The sequence below is a fragment of the Dryobates pubescens genome, chromosome 12 (genome assembly GCF_014839835.1).
Source record: "Dryobates pubescens isolate bDryPub1 chromosome 12, bDryPub1.pri, whole genome shotgun sequence".
In the NCBI taxonomy this organism is placed as follows: Eukaryota; Metazoa; Chordata; class Aves; order Piciformes; family Picidae; genus Dryobates; species Dryobates pubescens.
Genome location: NC_071623.1, coordinates 30474186 through 30490411, shown reverse-complemented (window position 1 = coordinate 30490411; position 16226 = coordinate 30474186). Strand labels below are relative to the sequence as shown.

At 38.3% G+C, this 16226-nt stretch overlaps 1 protein-coding gene across 3 annotated transcripts in view; it reads left to right on the top strand.

Annotated features, from left to right (window-relative positions):
- Positions 1–16226, top strand: part of ROBO1 (roundabout guidance receptor 1) — a 532129-nt gene that overhangs the window by 435952 nt on the left and 79951 nt on the right. For all 3 annotated transcript variants that reach the window (XM_054165776.1, XM_054165775.1, XM_054165777.1), the window contains exons 4-6: positions 6052–6172; positions 9303–9441; positions 10799–10926. In XM_054165776.1, the coding sequence (XP_054021751.1) occupies positions 6052–6172; positions 9303–9441; positions 10799–10926 (388 nt within the window). The remainder of the gene's footprint in view (positions 1–6051; positions 6173–9302; positions 9442–10798; positions 10927–16226) is intronic.

Below are 16226 nucleotides of genomic sequence, written 5' to 3'. Positions count from 1 at the left end.
AAATAACACAGTGGTGGCGATGCTTAAAAGAAAATTCCTGTGTAACAGAGACTTCAAATCATCTGACTTGCTGAAAGGGAGAGAAATGAAGAGATACCAGATACTGAGTTCAGTTCAAGTTCACTTTTATTTCTGATTTCAACCACTGATTTGTAGTGAAAGCTACATATTCACCAGTGCATCCAGAAATCGTGCAGGAGATTGAATTCATGGGTTTACAGAAATAATCATGTTATAACATGCTTTTGTTGTAGGAGGCTTTTAATCTTGGTTTGCAGTAAGAAAGGAAGTATTACATAGTAGATGTTTTGTACTGTAACTGAAAATATTTAAGGAAACCATTTTACAGGTTCAAGTATTTTCATATAAACATGTCTGTCTGCTCAGAAAGTAGTTCTGACTACTGTGAGCCAATATGGTCTACTTTTAATTAAATCTTCTTTTGTGATTAACAAAAGCTAAATGTTCGTAGAAAGTAAGTTTGAGATTTGAGTTACAGCTTTAAGGTTAAGAAAATTGGATGTGCTGAGGTATGGATTTTCCTTTTCTGAAGTTGATTTATGGCATTCTGCATGTATCTTGGCTGTTTCCATGATGCTGTTAGTTGCATAAAGTATCAAACACACATGGTAAATCTGATATTTGGTGTCTTGTGATAATGCCAAAGGCCGAATAACCCTCAGATGCCTCTGAAGTCACCTAACAATTCAGGACATGGATAACCCTTAAGCCTTTGTAGATATCCATCATGTTTAGGTACAGCCATTAATAATGAGGCCATAAAAGAGGGGAAGGCAGTCTCATGAGCAGGCTTGAGTCTGATTCTGTCTCTGATACATCCTACTGGATTTGCAGGGGTGCCAGAAGCAGCAGCTTGAATCTATTGTTATTTTATCTGCCTTAAATTCTCTTTCTTTTTAAGGCAAGCTATCTTTCTATGCATTTTGCACCATCCTTTATACAGTCTACCTTCAGGCCTGCCATCATTGTAGGACTGTTTTGTTGGTCTCATGGCAGGGGGAAATGATTGACTTGCACTTTGTAATGAGAGATTGCTGACACATGAAGACAGTTGAAAATGTGTTTTAAACTACTTTCAAATAGACTTTCTTGTGTGCTTGATCTGGAGAAGGTATCACATACTTTCCTGGGGTCCTATAGAATGTGATCAAAAAGCAAGAAAGACTCCTCTGTCTGAACTTTGGAGTTGAACAAAAAGTAAGTTTTGATCATTGTTGAGGACCTATTCCAAGCATGTTTTGATATCTGGTGGCTGATATTTAAGCAGACTATAATAGGTAAAGAAGAATACATGGGATCTATCACCCTTGGAACAAGATGCACAGCTTTAAATAAGAGTTTGATAGATACTAATTTATGCTCCTTTCTACTCAACTTTGATAGAACTACAAAGTTGCCTTCTGTTGCTGGCGTTCTATGCCTTAGAGTCTATGCCGCAATGTTAAGTCATAATATGGACATACTAATTTGTTTTGGGTTGTTAGACTGCATAGGGGGAGACAAGCAAATTCTGTGTTTCCTAACTAAGAAATACAAAAAGCTCCATTTTACTTGAATCAACCATTGGTGACACTATTAATTACAGTTGTCTGTACCTGCCTCATTCTTTCCTGTTTTATTGTCATTTATAGTTAGTTGTTACACTTTTAAAGCAAAGGCCATGTCTGACAGGTTAATATCCCATGCCTGTCACATTTCATTTAAATAAAATGTGATATTATGTGCTGTGGAAGATAGAAGTTTGTGATACTGCCTATGCAGAAACCTTGACTGTACAACTGGAGGTCAGTATTTCACTCTGAGGTCAGAATTTAATTTTCTTATGGATTTAATCTTCTTGAGAATTATTTTGCAGCACAACAGATTTCATTAATCAAATAGAATGAAATTAGCAGCTGGAGTAAAGTGGAAAAAAAATGCCAGTCCCCTTTACATGTGGACTTCCCAAAAATGTCTCTCATGGCTTCATTCTTCCTCATGTTTTGTAGCACATTCCTCTTAAAAGTAAATGAATCACCCCCATGTATAAAACTATTACTTAACACAGATGGACAGGTATGGATTTCTGCATACAGAAACGTACATGTACACACAACACACATAGGTATATAAAATATGGTCTTAGAAAAAGTGTGTACATGTGTACAGCTCTGCTGGGTACTTGGTGGTGTGTTTTACCCTTGGGTAATTTTTTATGAGTTGGATTTATTGGCTGACTGAGTTGATTCATTATTTGGTTTTGATCCTCTTTCTTTTTTTTTTGCTGCTGGGTGGCCATAATTTACAATTCTGGACCTATTTAACTCTGTGGGTGCTTAGAGTTTTCTGTATGAACATCTCCAACTGTTGTGTAAAGAACTAAATGAAGTGGACTTGCTTGAATGAGCAATTTACTCATGAAGAACAAAATCTGGTCAAGCCGGCAGGTCATAGAAAATAGCTGTCAGTTTGTCTTTGTAAGTCGTCATGCTATCATGTATTCTCTCACTGTGCATACAACAGTCCACATATGTTACAGGCAACAGAAAATCATCTTTGAAGCACCGATTACAGTCTTCTCTCTCATCAGTATTCAGTGCTATTTTTTTATTCTTTACTTGTGCAGCCCTGATAAATCTGCTGGTAGGCTTAGATCAGGACAAAATCCTGTAGAGATGTGAAAACCTAAAAAATGCCTTGGCATAACTTCTGTGCAAATTAAACATGATGCTTGCTTCCATCTTTGCAAAAATTGGCTTAAAGTTTCAACAGTTAGCAAAGCATTTCTTTTCCCATGGTTTGCCAGCATCTACCAGAGTCATGCTATATAACCATTTCCTCCATCATGTTCATGAGGAAGAAAGGACTTCTCTTTGTATTCAGTATGCTTACAACTCTTCTGGCGGTTTAGGCTGGACTATTACACTGCCTGTCACTTTCTCAAATTATTATATCTTTTGCTCCTGTAAAGTAGTGCTGGTGTATTCTGGGGCAGAGGCACCAATATCAGAAGATCATTCTAATTAAAATGCCTTGGTTGACATGTTAGGAATAAGTTCTTCACAGAAAGAGAGATTGACCATTGGAATAGGTTGCCCATGGAGGTGGTGGAGTCACAGTCACTGGAGGTGTGTAGGAAGAGACTGGATGGGGTGCTTGGTGCCATGGTTTAGTTGGTTAGATAGTGTTGGATGATAGGTTGGACTTGATGATCTCAAACGTCTTTTCCAACCTGGTTGATTCCGTTCTATTCCAACTGTTAAGTGTCCATAGACTGTGAATAGTTCCGATATGCAGAATTTCAGATAGAGCAGAACAGAATTACTGACTGGCTGCCAGCTGGACGTGGCACCATTCACCACCACTCTCTGGGCTTGGCCCTCCAGCTAGTTCCTAACCCAGCACAGAGTGCTGATATCCAAGCCAAGGGCTGACAGCTTGGTCAGGAGTTTGCTGTGGGAAACAGTATCAAAGGCCTTGCTGAAGATACTGCCCCCAATGGTGGTTTGACTCTTTACTGCTCCAAATACTGGATACAAATTTACAGTACCAGACTTACTGGATATAAATTTAGTAAGACAAAGAAATGTAGCAGAGATTCTTGCTGTGTTCCTACAAAAATTCACATGCATGTGTTTCATTCTGTACTTTGTTACTTGAGGTCCTTGGTATACAGTCCGTAGGATTTCTTATGAAGACAAAAAGTAGCAAATATTGTCAAGTTTGTCATAGCTGCAAATTTAATTTGCAGAGCTTTATTAATAAATTGAAGGCTTGATCAGTGTGAGGTTGTGGGTACCAAATAGCTAAAATTCAATGGAAACCATGGGTAGTGACCCAACAAGGGAAGTACATTTTTTTCTACCCATCTGTGAATGCTCAAGTTACAGACACTTCAAATTCTGCACGCACTTGTGGTACATTTTATTGTGACTGCAGTTCATCACAGTTTAATGTGGCATAGCCATTTACTGCAGCTGAAGTTCTAACTCCTCCTTTTGTTTTAAGGAAAGCAAACAACTAAGATCAACGAAGGAAAACCCCTAGGAAAACCCCAAAAAATGCATTCAGAATTCCATCTTTTGGAAAGAGCATCCTTCAGTAGGCATGTCACATCTTTGGAAGTCTGCCTCAACATCCATGAGGGAGTGTTTTCTCTGCCTCTCTCAGTTTGGAAGAAAAGCAGCTTTCAATGAATTTTTGATTGTCCAAATGTTGCAGCTTTAATGCTTCTCTCCATCTGTGCTTTGAAGAGAATCTTATGGTGATTCCTGTAAGAAATTTCTGGGCTAGTTCATGCAGGAGCTCTTAAGATGTGTATGAAAATAGTGGCTTTCAGTTTATATGGGTTTGAAATCATCATCTGAGTTGGTTCATTCCTGTGATATGTAAATGCATTTCTTTGTTAAACCCAATGTAAATGTTCATACATTTGAAAAGTATAGATTTCTGAGTATGTATCTGGTGATATATATATATATACACACACACACCCCCCCTCAAATTCATATGGAAATACTTATTTTTTAATCTTTTGCATGGATTAATTGCAAATAAATACCTTTCTGTGGTTTAGGGAGATATACAACAAGAATAAATGTATCTAGACGTCTGGTGATAGTTTATGTTCTCTTCTCATGCTTCCCATTTTAGGCAGTGAATAAAAATGCACACAGAATGTTGAAAATTCTGTATTTGTGGATCACCTTTACTTTTTCATTTGTTCCTGCCTCAAATCTCCACTGATATTTCAGCATTGCTAGATTTCTGGATGATAAAGGAGAGACCTTTTCTGCTCTCAAAGAATGAGCGCCAAAGGCAACAGAACGAAATTTGTATGCAACACTATCTATGTTACACATGTATGTTCATTTATCTCCATAACTGACTGTCAGCTTTGCTTGCACACATCTTACAATGATAATAAGTGCCCAACGCTACTCAAAATGTCAAATTTTCATGGATAGATTTCTAGCTGCAGGCAACAGGAACAAAATACCTTAAAAAGAGTCTCCTTGTCACTGACCGTATTAGACCTTTTCATGTAGCATCATAAATAGCTTTCATTTATTGTCTACTGCCTTGAACTACAGTGCTTTTCATATGTGATTTGATTCATAAACATGTGTTCACTTCAAGATGCAATTGATGTAATTAAGTAATGGGTTTTTTGTATATGAAACATGGTACACATTCAGTTGCCTACACAAATTCTGCTGCATTTTGGCAAACTTTGAAACTTTTCAACAGTTTTGGCAATCAAATTGGCAGATAAGTACTTCGAAAGGGGGTTCTTATATTTTCAAATGCATTTAATCCATGTTTTTTTCCCTTGTAAAATAATAAGATTTGGAATCACAAGTGGGAGGTATGTTTTCTACTTTTGGACTTACTGAAATTCTGTTGTCTTCCAAAAACTGAATGGAGAATTAAGACCAGAATGTTATTCATTTCCCAGTAAGGACTGAATTGCTTCTGCCCAGGTGCTAATCAGCCTTCAAAATTACCTATTTCAAGGTGAAGAACTAAAGAATAAAAGATTTTCTTCACTTCCTTAATGAAATTTGTGTTTGGTTTTGTTTTCATTTCTTAATAATAATGAGCATGACCAACGGCACGGTAACGTACACATATTTCTTGTCAAGAAAGAGTAGTTAAACCGAACTTATTTGATGTTCAGACGAGATTTATGAGCAGTGCTAATTTTTACCTGATTATATCAAACTGCGGAAATGGTAGTGCCGGCCAGCAAGCATTACAGAGGCTGTTGACCAGGCAGTATTGCGTTATGCAGAATGAAGAAAAGTGTAACAGGTGTCCAAATCTGAGAGATTTTAAAATACAGATGTAAAATTAAGAGGTAGTCTTTTTACATAAGAGAAGAAACTTGGATTAATAGTACTTCCCCCCCTACTTTTTAATAAGATTGAGAAAAACGCTGGTAACTTGTTTTGTTTTGTTATCTGTAACAAAAACTTTTCCCAGTTCATAAATATTATTAAATTGCTACTTCATATTAAAGTATATTTTGTTATCCTTAATTTGTCCTAGATCAGAGGAGGAAAACTTATGATCACATACACAAGAAAGAATGATGCTGGCAAATATGTTTGTGTTGGAACAAATATGGTCGGTGAACGTGAAAGTGAAGTTGCGGAGCTCACTGTTTTAGGTAAGATCTCTTCCTCTTGTGTTAATGAAAATGGTTATGTGGGCAAGCACAGAGTCCTGTACCTGGGGATGAATAATGCACCAGTACAGGTTAAGGGTTGACCTGATGGAAAGCAGCTCTTCAAAGAAGGACCTAGGAGTGCCGGTGGACAACAAGCTCACTGTGAGCCAGCAATGTGCCCTTATGGTCAAGAAGGGTAATGAGATCCTGGGAGGTTCTCCTCCCCCGCTACTGTGCCATGGTGAGGCTGCACCTGGAGTATTGTGTCCAGTTATGGGCATCCCAGGTCAAGAGGGACAGAGAAGTATGGGAGAGAGTCCAACAGAGGGCCACAAGAATGATTAAGGGACTGGAGCATCTCTTTTATGAGGAGGGGCTGAGAGACCTGGGGCTCTTTAACCTGAAAAATAAAAGACTGAGAGGGAATTTTATAAATGTCTGTGAATATCTAAAGGGTGGAGGTTGTGAGGATGGGACTGGGCTCTTTTCAGTGGTGCCCAGTGATAGGATAAGGGGCAACCAGTACAAATTAGAACACAGAAAGTTTAACCTGAACTTAAGGAAAAAACTTTTCTTCACTTTGAGAGTTATAGAGCACTGGCACAGGCTGCCCAGAGAGGTTGTGAAGTCTCCTCTGGAAATTTTCAAAACCTTTCTGGATTACTTCCTGTTCAACCTGCTCTAGGTGAACCTTCTTTAGCAGGCAGGTTGGACTAAATGATATCCAGAGGTCCCTTCCAAATCTGTACCATTCTGTGTTTTAGCAAATGGGGGTCATGATTCCAAATCATGGCGTGGACTGCTGTGTAATCTAGACTGCAAAATATTACTTGTGGCTAAACACTTGTAAGAGGGTTTTGTTTCAGAGAGAAGTCTATCTTTGCCTTTCTCATCTTGTTTTCCCCTCAAACAGAATTATGATTTTCAGCACAGGAAAACTAGTCAGGTTTTCTTTTCAAACGGGACAATAAAGTTCTGAATGTCTTCTCAGACAGTGTCCAGAAATGTTTAATACAACTTACTGTTTCAACTTGGGCCTTAGACAGGCATGAAAACGCATGAGCTGACTTCATGTATTAAAATCTTTCAACATGAATCTTCTTCTTATGGGGTTTGGTCATTTAGAGGTTGAACTTTTGCTTTTAGGTGTCTGCTTTAGATCAGAGGAAGGAATGCATGTCAGAAACTGTTTACAAAGTTTCAAAGTGATCCCTGCTAAGCTTTCTATCTATTTACTAAATAATCATGTGACAAAGACAGAAACTTAAATCAATGCTGATTTCCCTTGTCCCTTTAGGCACTGAGTAAGAGTGTTATGAATGGGCAGGCAAAAGCTTTTGAACCATTACTCTTCCTTTAGGAAACTGATCTAGAGAGCATTGTACCTCTTATGGGTTTTGCTGTTGTGCAGCAGTCCTGGTCTTGCCAGATCAGTCCTTTGTTGTGGTTTGGGGTGGGGTTTTTGTTTGTTTTGGGGTTTATTTTGTTGTTGTTGGTTGGGGGTTTTGGTCTGGTTTTATATAATTCACTGTTAGATTCACATCTGTAGGTATTTGTTTTATTTCTCACCTCTTGTATATGAACTGAGGCTTGAACTGACACCTGATCAATTTATTATTTCATCTATCTCCCTAGCATTGAAAGCGAAAGGTAGGTTTACTACAGCAGAAGTCACTAGCTGGTCTGAACATCCTTAAGAGTAAAGGGAAGCTTTTCTACAGGGTTTGGCTCAGTTCATATTTCTATTTTAGCCCTTTTGGAACCATTTTGTAAGATTTTATAATACTGAATCTCTCTGTATCTTTATCTGCAAAGTCAAAGTAATATCTGGAACCACCTTTTTCAAACGAAAATGCAATACACTAAGAATATGCTATACACTCCTTAACCTTCTGTCTGGTGTTTTTTGTACTACTATGAGAAATGTGTGGCATATTTTTGGGTATTCACACCTCCTAACTGTGCCATTGACTTCAGATTCTTTCAGTTCCAGGGAGATGATATTTATATCTTTAATACGTACAAGCCAATACATGTAACTGCCTTCTCAACTCCCTCAGAACTTTCACAGGTTTATAGGCAAAAAGGTCATCTGCCTTAGGCAAAGGAACTTGCCAAGCACTCTACTGTTAAACAATCTCTGTTTTATGGCCACCCTGTTGTTATCTGGTGCTGCCTTTCTAGATGGGTAATTCTTCCTGGAGTATCCCAGAATCTGTTCAACAGCACTTTTCTTCCTCTTCAGTGTCCAAACCTCACTGCACTCTAGCCTGCTATGCAACTACAAAACTATGAATAGCAAAACACTACAAAGCTTAATGCCCTGTTACAGGTAGAAAAGCATGTTGATCCCTATCCTGGTTTCCAGCTAGTAGCTGAGTTGCCAGAATAGCACAGACTGTTCCAAGATCCTGTTTTATTTCAGAAAGCCTGAGAAAAAAAATATGTAGCAATTAATCTGACTCTGGTGAGACAGAGCTTGAGTCTTCTGTATGAGGTACATCATTACATGTACAATATTGTGATGGGTTTTGGTTTGTTTTATTTTACCTGTGCTATTGAAAGAAAATGGCATCTTTCTAATCTAGCATTGGAAATGATTGCATCAAACACTAGCTGCTGGTGCTGCCTCTAAACTTGATAGATACTGTGCTAGGCCTTACTTGGCCTTCAAATTTAGAGGCACTATTAAGTCAACCTTCAGAGAGGCAGTGTTCAGCTTTTTGTCTCCTTGAAGCAGTGCAGCAGATGTGTGGTCAATTGTCTGATTCCTTGCAGCACACCTTCTGTCTGAGGATGTGTGTGTATTTAGGTTTTCTGTGTAGACTGTGTTTTTCATGAGCTACATTAGCTGTGACAATGATACATAAGAATTATGGAAGTCTGTGCTTGGATGCTGAGCTGCTGTTGACAGAGTCTGCATCCTGTGCTGAGGTTAGCAGTGATGGCCATCTACAGGGCTTACATATCTTCTGCCTGGAGCTAGGAGTGAGAGGAGCAGCAGCAGAGGCATCTCCATCAGATTATGTTACCCTGCTCCCCTTGTTCTAACAGGCACAGTTCACAGAAAATTGCACTTTGGGCACAAAACTACTGCTCTAATCTCATTTTTTCATTTTTTTCCTGTTAGAGAGACCATCTTTTGTGAAGAGACCAAGTAATTTGGCTGTAACTGTGGATGATAGTGCAGAGTTCAAGTGCGAGGCAAGAGGTGACCCAGTCCCTACAGTAAGATGGCGGAAAGATGATGGGGAATTACCAAAAGCAAGGTGCAGTACCTGGAGTTACCTTTTTATGACATCTAGCGTGGTATATGGCATAACCATTCAGCATTTGACATCTTGAATGAAAAAACACGGCTTGATGTACTAAGACATTTCCAAATACCATACAGCTGTATCTGAAATTGCAATTTATGATGAAGCTTATGAACTCAAGCTTTTGTTATGACAACACATGACGTACAACAGAAAAGAACATGCATTCAGTCTGAAATGCCTGCTACAGAGTCATCTAAAAATTCTTCTGTAATGGCTGAAACTTCTGGAGAATGTAGAACAAATAGTAAACAATAGATTACAATGTCAAGAAGTATACATTTTATTTGCCATTGATACAAAATGTAGTCTGGTCATGTGGAAAGCTGCCTAGGTTTTAAGTGTTTGTGTTGCTAGGCTTCCCACTAGCTTTTGGGTTTGGTTTGGTTTGGTTTTGGGTTTGGTTGGGTTTTTTTGTTTTTTGTTTATGTTGTTTGCTTTGGTTGTGGTTGTTTTCTTTTTGTTTGGTTTGGAGGGGTTTTTTTGGGGGGGGGGAGGTTGCTGGGAGTTTTTTTGTTTGTTTAGTTTGGTTTTTATTCTGTCACTGCTTTAATTCGGACAAAAAAGTAACCCACCTTCTTCAAATGAAATGCATTCTGTGATTGATGGGTAAATTGTTTACTTTGAGTTCTGAATGATCAGTTAAAAATGTATTAGGGGAGGGAACTGAAAGAAAAAACCCTGCAGCAGATGCTGCTGGCCAACCCAATCCAGCTTCATCTTAATTTAGTCTGTGGCTTTAATACAAACTATAGCTTTTTTAAGAGAAAGATCTACTTCCCATAAAGTGAAATGCACCGACTATTATACAAAGAAGATAAGAAAGATAATGAAAGGGGAGGAAAGGCCACAATGTTCTTTAAAAATATTGTCAAATGAATTATGATTTGTCTTGACTTTCAATCAATTCTCATCTTCTTGTAATTGGTTGGGGTTTTTTTCGACCCCATTAAAAAATCCTTCATTCAGATAGAAATAATGTACAGACACTAATTATCACATTTGCTTGTGGAAGACTACTAACAATTAAACCCTTCTGTTTGAACTTTGCAGTTGTATTACACCAGTGAAATTCTGGTGTCGGTAACACTGCCTCACGCTGGTTTTCGACGCTGGTTTTGGATATATTTTGCCTTTTAAACTATTTTTACATTTTCAATTTATGAGGATTTATGCATGTTTTTATTTCTAATGGAAATGTAGGAATAAAAATATCTGAGAGCAAACCCACCATATTTTTCACCCTTTACAGAAACTGTTCAAAGTTCTATTATTCCTATTCATTGTTTGTTACTATGTGTATTTAAAGATATGAAATACGTGATGATCATACCCTGAAAATCCGGAAAGTGATGGCAGGAGACATGGGCTCCTACACGTGTGTGGCAGAAAATATGGTTGGGAAAGCAGAAGCATCAGCAACCCTAACAGTTCAAGGTAAGAATGTTTATTTACAGAGTCCTCCAATCTAGAATAAAGTCGATGGGTTTTCCATGGAGTTTTACAGAGTTGCTATGAACATATTGGCTGAATCTGTGTACAGCTATTAGAATTGCATCTTGTGCGGGAGCTCTGATGTGTTGTGAGGTAAAGTTCAAATATATCAGTTTGGTTTGAATTGTATCTTCACATGTAAGATTTTTTTTCTGTAAGCAATCTCTACGGTACTGGGATGGGGAATGGAATACATTTTCAACTTCATTGTAATCAGAATCATGTCACTTGCAACCTTCGTATCTGAAACTGTGACAGAAAGAGGAAGCCGGTGTTGCTAAACTACATTGTTTTAACTCATAGAGTTGTGAGCTGAAAATGTCTTCCAAATCTTTTTCAGTGAAATATAATAAAGAAGCAGCAAATGATGAATCTATTTCTATGTCTTTTAATAGGCTAGCCCAGACCACTGGCATTCCTGTTTCTTTTTCATTATAAATGCGTATCACAGCACTACTGTTTCTTTGTAAGATAAAAAATTCAGTGGAACTTGGTGAACTAATATGTATAAAAATCCTTCATTGCCTTTATATACACAATCCAGATGTTCACTGCTCAGATAATCCCTCTCTTCCTTTCCTGGCTTGCAAACAGGCAATGATGTCATCCTGATGCTTTTTTCTAAGCACTGATGGTCTTTCTGTCCTTTTCTCTGTTCAGTGGGAGTTACTCATTATGGAGTTCTGGGAAAGTATGGGCTTAAAATCATTTTATTTGGTAACAGGCCTCCATTGTGGCACATTTACCGTAATAGGAAAGGTCTTGCCCTCAACCTGCACTCCTTTTTCCACCAGAAACATTGGGTGTCTCTAACATCTGTAGCTGTTAAGAAAATAAGAATTCTTCTGTTGAAGCTCCCATAAAACCAAGAATTTTGAGATGTTCTGTTTTATTAGTCACCGTGATGTTTATATAGAAAACTGATGCCTTATGTTTGCGAAATAACCAGCTCTTATGCTCAGTGTTTTAGAGTAGAAGATTAACACACAAACAGTAAGCTTATTTGAAAGACACAAATATTTTTCAATGGCAATTTGTTCTGAAGATGATGTCTTCTATCATCTGTTAATCTTGTAATATGTTAATATTAAGTAAATGTGCTGAATAGAATAGAATAGAATTAACCAGGTTGGAAGAGACCTTCAAGATCATCGAGTCCAACCTATCACCCAGCACCATCTAATCAACTAAACCATGGCACCAAGCACTCCATCCAGTCTCTTCCTAAACACCTCCAGTGATGGTGACTCCACCACCTCCCTGGGCAGCACATTCCATTATGTTTCTGGAAGTGAGATATTAGTAGCCCTAATCCTTTGCAGTCTTATTCAGAATAATAAACACTTGTTATCCTGTTTAAGTTAAAAGTGCTACTTGGATATAAAATGACATAAGTTGTAGGTGTTAGAGAGCTAGAGTGAGGTCTTTTGAATTTTGGTAATAAAATGGTAGTTACAAGTAGCATGATCATGTCTGGATTCAGCAAGATCTTTTTTAAAGTACTTCTATTACACAGTAGATATGTATGTTGTATCAGCTTTGGTCTGTGAATATTGTTAAGGGTTACTTTCTTTCCCATTGTGAATTGATTACCTCCTGAGCCATTTGTCTGTACTAATGTCTAGAAGTGATCGATGTGAGAAACTGTAATGTATAAGGCAAATGTCTGTATGGGAGTGTAGCAGTTATGATCAAAACCCATTTATTAGCGTATCCAGAGGACCGAGTTCTATAGAAAGGAGTTCCTTTAGAGCACAAGCATTTCCATTAGTATTTTTTTTCACATTTTCCCCTCTTTTTCCTCCTCCTCTTCTTCCTCATCTCCCTCTCTACCCATGTTTAAAACCTTTTCTTTTCTTTTTTCCCCCCAAAGTGTCAGCTTTTAGACTGCACTCTCTGTGACTAAAGAGTTAGATTTGATCTTGTTTCAGTGCTAAGGTGACATTGTTCTGACTGTTCAGCACACACAGCTCTCTGAGGACTGGTTTTGCTTTTTTCTTACGGGTAGTACTTCTTCTGGTTGATTTAAGGAATGAAAATGACAAGTCTTTTCTGCACTTTTAGTAATTGTTACATGAACTGTTGACTGTAGGGTTTAATAAATGTGTGCTCTGCTATGCCAAGTGGAGTTATTTCAGTTACATATTTATGAACAGAGGTGTATGTTGCAAATCGTGGCCTTGGAAGTTACAGCTGCCACCCTGCAGGCTTGTTAAATTCAGCAAAGGACAAAGAGGGCTTTTTGCTTGGTTTCTCTGGGGTTGTTGTTAGGTTTTTTCTTTTTTATCTTTTCCTAGGAGTTTGTTTTGGATTTCCCCCCCTCACTATCTCAGTAATAGGCTTTAGTGTTTTCATACCAGCCTAAATGGCAAAGAAAGAATACAGAAGTTGTTAATGGTCACCCCAGAATGTTTGTGGCCGTGTTAGAAGAGGGCAGTAATCATCTGTCAAGTGTCCACAGAGTGGAACCGCTGCACCAAACACAACATAGCACACAGTAGAAAGGCTTGTAGGCAGTGGGACAATGCTTGGGCCTTAGGGTTGGTAGCAATGCTAAGCAGAGGGCATATATTCTTCCATACTCACCACTTTTCAGGCCTCAAGCGCTGGGAATGATGTGTACAGGGTTATCTGGAGTGTTAAAAAGTGGAGCGTGCAACACTGGGGCTAATCGAGATACCTGGGTGTCGGGGATGTGTTGATGAAACGTGACGAGTAGCTAACCTGGTGTCTGAACGGAGAGCTACCCTGGATCTGGCTATCTTGTTAGCTCCAGGTCAGCTCTGACCCTATTTGATCTAGCAGATTTTGGAGTGCATAGTGCATGCCCTACAGGTGCTCCTTGTCTCAGCAAAACTGAGCTAGGCAAATGGGCCAAGTCTGTCTGTGAATTAGGAACTGTCAGCTTGCATAGTTCAACTATATATAACAGGATTCTAACTGTAGAAAATACAAAAGAGGGGAAGGAATATCAATTCCAATTTGATGTTATTCTGATTACTGTAATCACTGTTTTCCTTCATACTGACTCCTAACTTTGAGGGTTAGAAACATTTCCTATATGAAGTACAGATGCTTTCTTTTTATTGCAATTTCAGTTATATTCTGAAACAAATTGAGAGCTCTGTATTGACTTAGAAGTTTGAACCATTCACTCAGCCATTTACTGTTGGAGCTTAAAAGCATTTCCATCCTTGAAACAGTCAAGTTTTCTCCTTGGAAAATGAAATAGTTAAGAGGATCTAATCCTGCTGTTTGCATTTTCCTAAATTTAGAGTGTCTCAGCCCACTGTTTTCATTTTGCAGCACTGTGTAGTGCATATGAAAGCGTTCAGAGACGTTACTAAATACATGTGGAAGCACTGCACTCAGGAGATGATTAATTATTAAATAAATACCTCAGTCAATACAAACTGCCAGGAAGCAGCCCAAAATATAACACATTATATTTTTCCAATACTTCATATTTTACCCAGTATCTGATCTGCTTCAGAATAGGGAAACAATGACCAAACATATATCTCTGGTACCAGTGGTTTTCTCTCTTGCTCTAGCACTGAGCAAGTTTGATATAGTATTGTGCAGGTATTTAATATACATGCTTTTCATGTCTTTGTGGAGATTTCTATTATGTGATTTGTTTAGTTTTATGCCTCGAAGCAGAACTGTAGAAATGGTATTATATATTTAATTATTGTGTGTATAATTGAAGCCCATGGTCCTGAGACACACAAAATGACCAAAACTGCACACCTCACAATTTTAGTTCTAAAAGCATAATAGTTTTACCATTAATGTAAATGGCAGTGGGACTTCAACAATCTGCACATTGCACATTTAATCACAAAAATTTTCTAAGTGAATCTGACAACAAAAGGTTTTGCATATTTCCCCCGATGTTCATTTGCTTCACTCCCATTTGCAGTACTTAATTAGACCTTTTTAGCATCCCATTTTATAAAAAGTACCTATTTTATCCTGAAATGACCTTTTCTCTGATACAGGCAGAAATTATGGCTCCAGTGGAAGTCCTGACATGTAGCTGGCCTAGAACCATTATAGCAATGACAGTACAGTTGCTACTCTGAAGGAGTTGAGAGAAACATGTTAAGTAGCTCAGCTGACTTGAGAAGTTTGTAAGAAAAACACCAACACCGCAGCTGTTGGTGTCTATTGGTTGGTCTCCAGCATGTTGGTAGTGAACAACAATCATCAGACATGGAGTTTTTCTTAACACTTCTTCCTCGAGCAGTGGCTGTGAAGAAGCTCTCAAGACTTGCTGCAGTGCCCTGCCTTATGTGCACCTAAACGTGCAGCAGCTGTGACTGAACTGTAACATATAACTTTTGCTGTTTGCAGGCACAGTGCATTCAGTGTTATCAGTTTGGCAGCAAAAAAAAAGAAGAATTCCTGTGGAAATTACACTGACCAATCCATATTTTATAGGGGTGAACTTTGATATCAAGGATTTTGGTCTTATGACGTCATGAATTGTGGGGTTAAAAGAGCTTGTGTGGATAGTGAGCGGAACTTCTGATAAGAGACTTGTGGCTGTCATTTTGCTCTATTAATTAACTGACAAGGAATTTTAATCTGAAAAGGTGGCATATGCTTCAGATCTGGAATTTCCTCCTCCTTCCACCCCCTCTTTGTATGAAGTACCTTCAAGGCATGTTGCAAAAAGCATCTATTTGATAAGGCTTCTGGGTAGGGCTGAGAATCCCACCCGGAATGAAAAGGAATAGGATTTGCTCTTTTATCTGTCAGATACCATAGAAATGTTTCCACTGTGTCAGGCTGCCGGTGCACATTATAAGCACGCTGCAAGTGTAATTGCTTTAGAGGCATCTGAGACACCTCTGTTAAAATAACAAAGAGAAAATTCGAATTTTTATGGGGTTACACAAAGGCTATTGAGGTACAGCGTAGTTGTTATGTGTTGCAGTGAACACCTTACAGTATCATGGGTGAATTTAACCACCTGAACTTTAAAACTAGGATCTGAATTTAAATCTGAACTTGTCTACGTGGTCTGTCTTAAAGTCAATATATCTCCTCCTGAAATAACTAATTTTAGGCCATATTCTGTCTTCAGTCCCCATGAAAGGGGAAGGAGGAGCAGCAATTGTCCTATGAACTGCAGGATTTTTGTATGTAATAAGCATTTTGCAGGATGAATGAGGGAAACCATCTCTTGTGATTTGTGTATCTTAAAGAGACAGCCCTTTCCCTCCTTAATGACT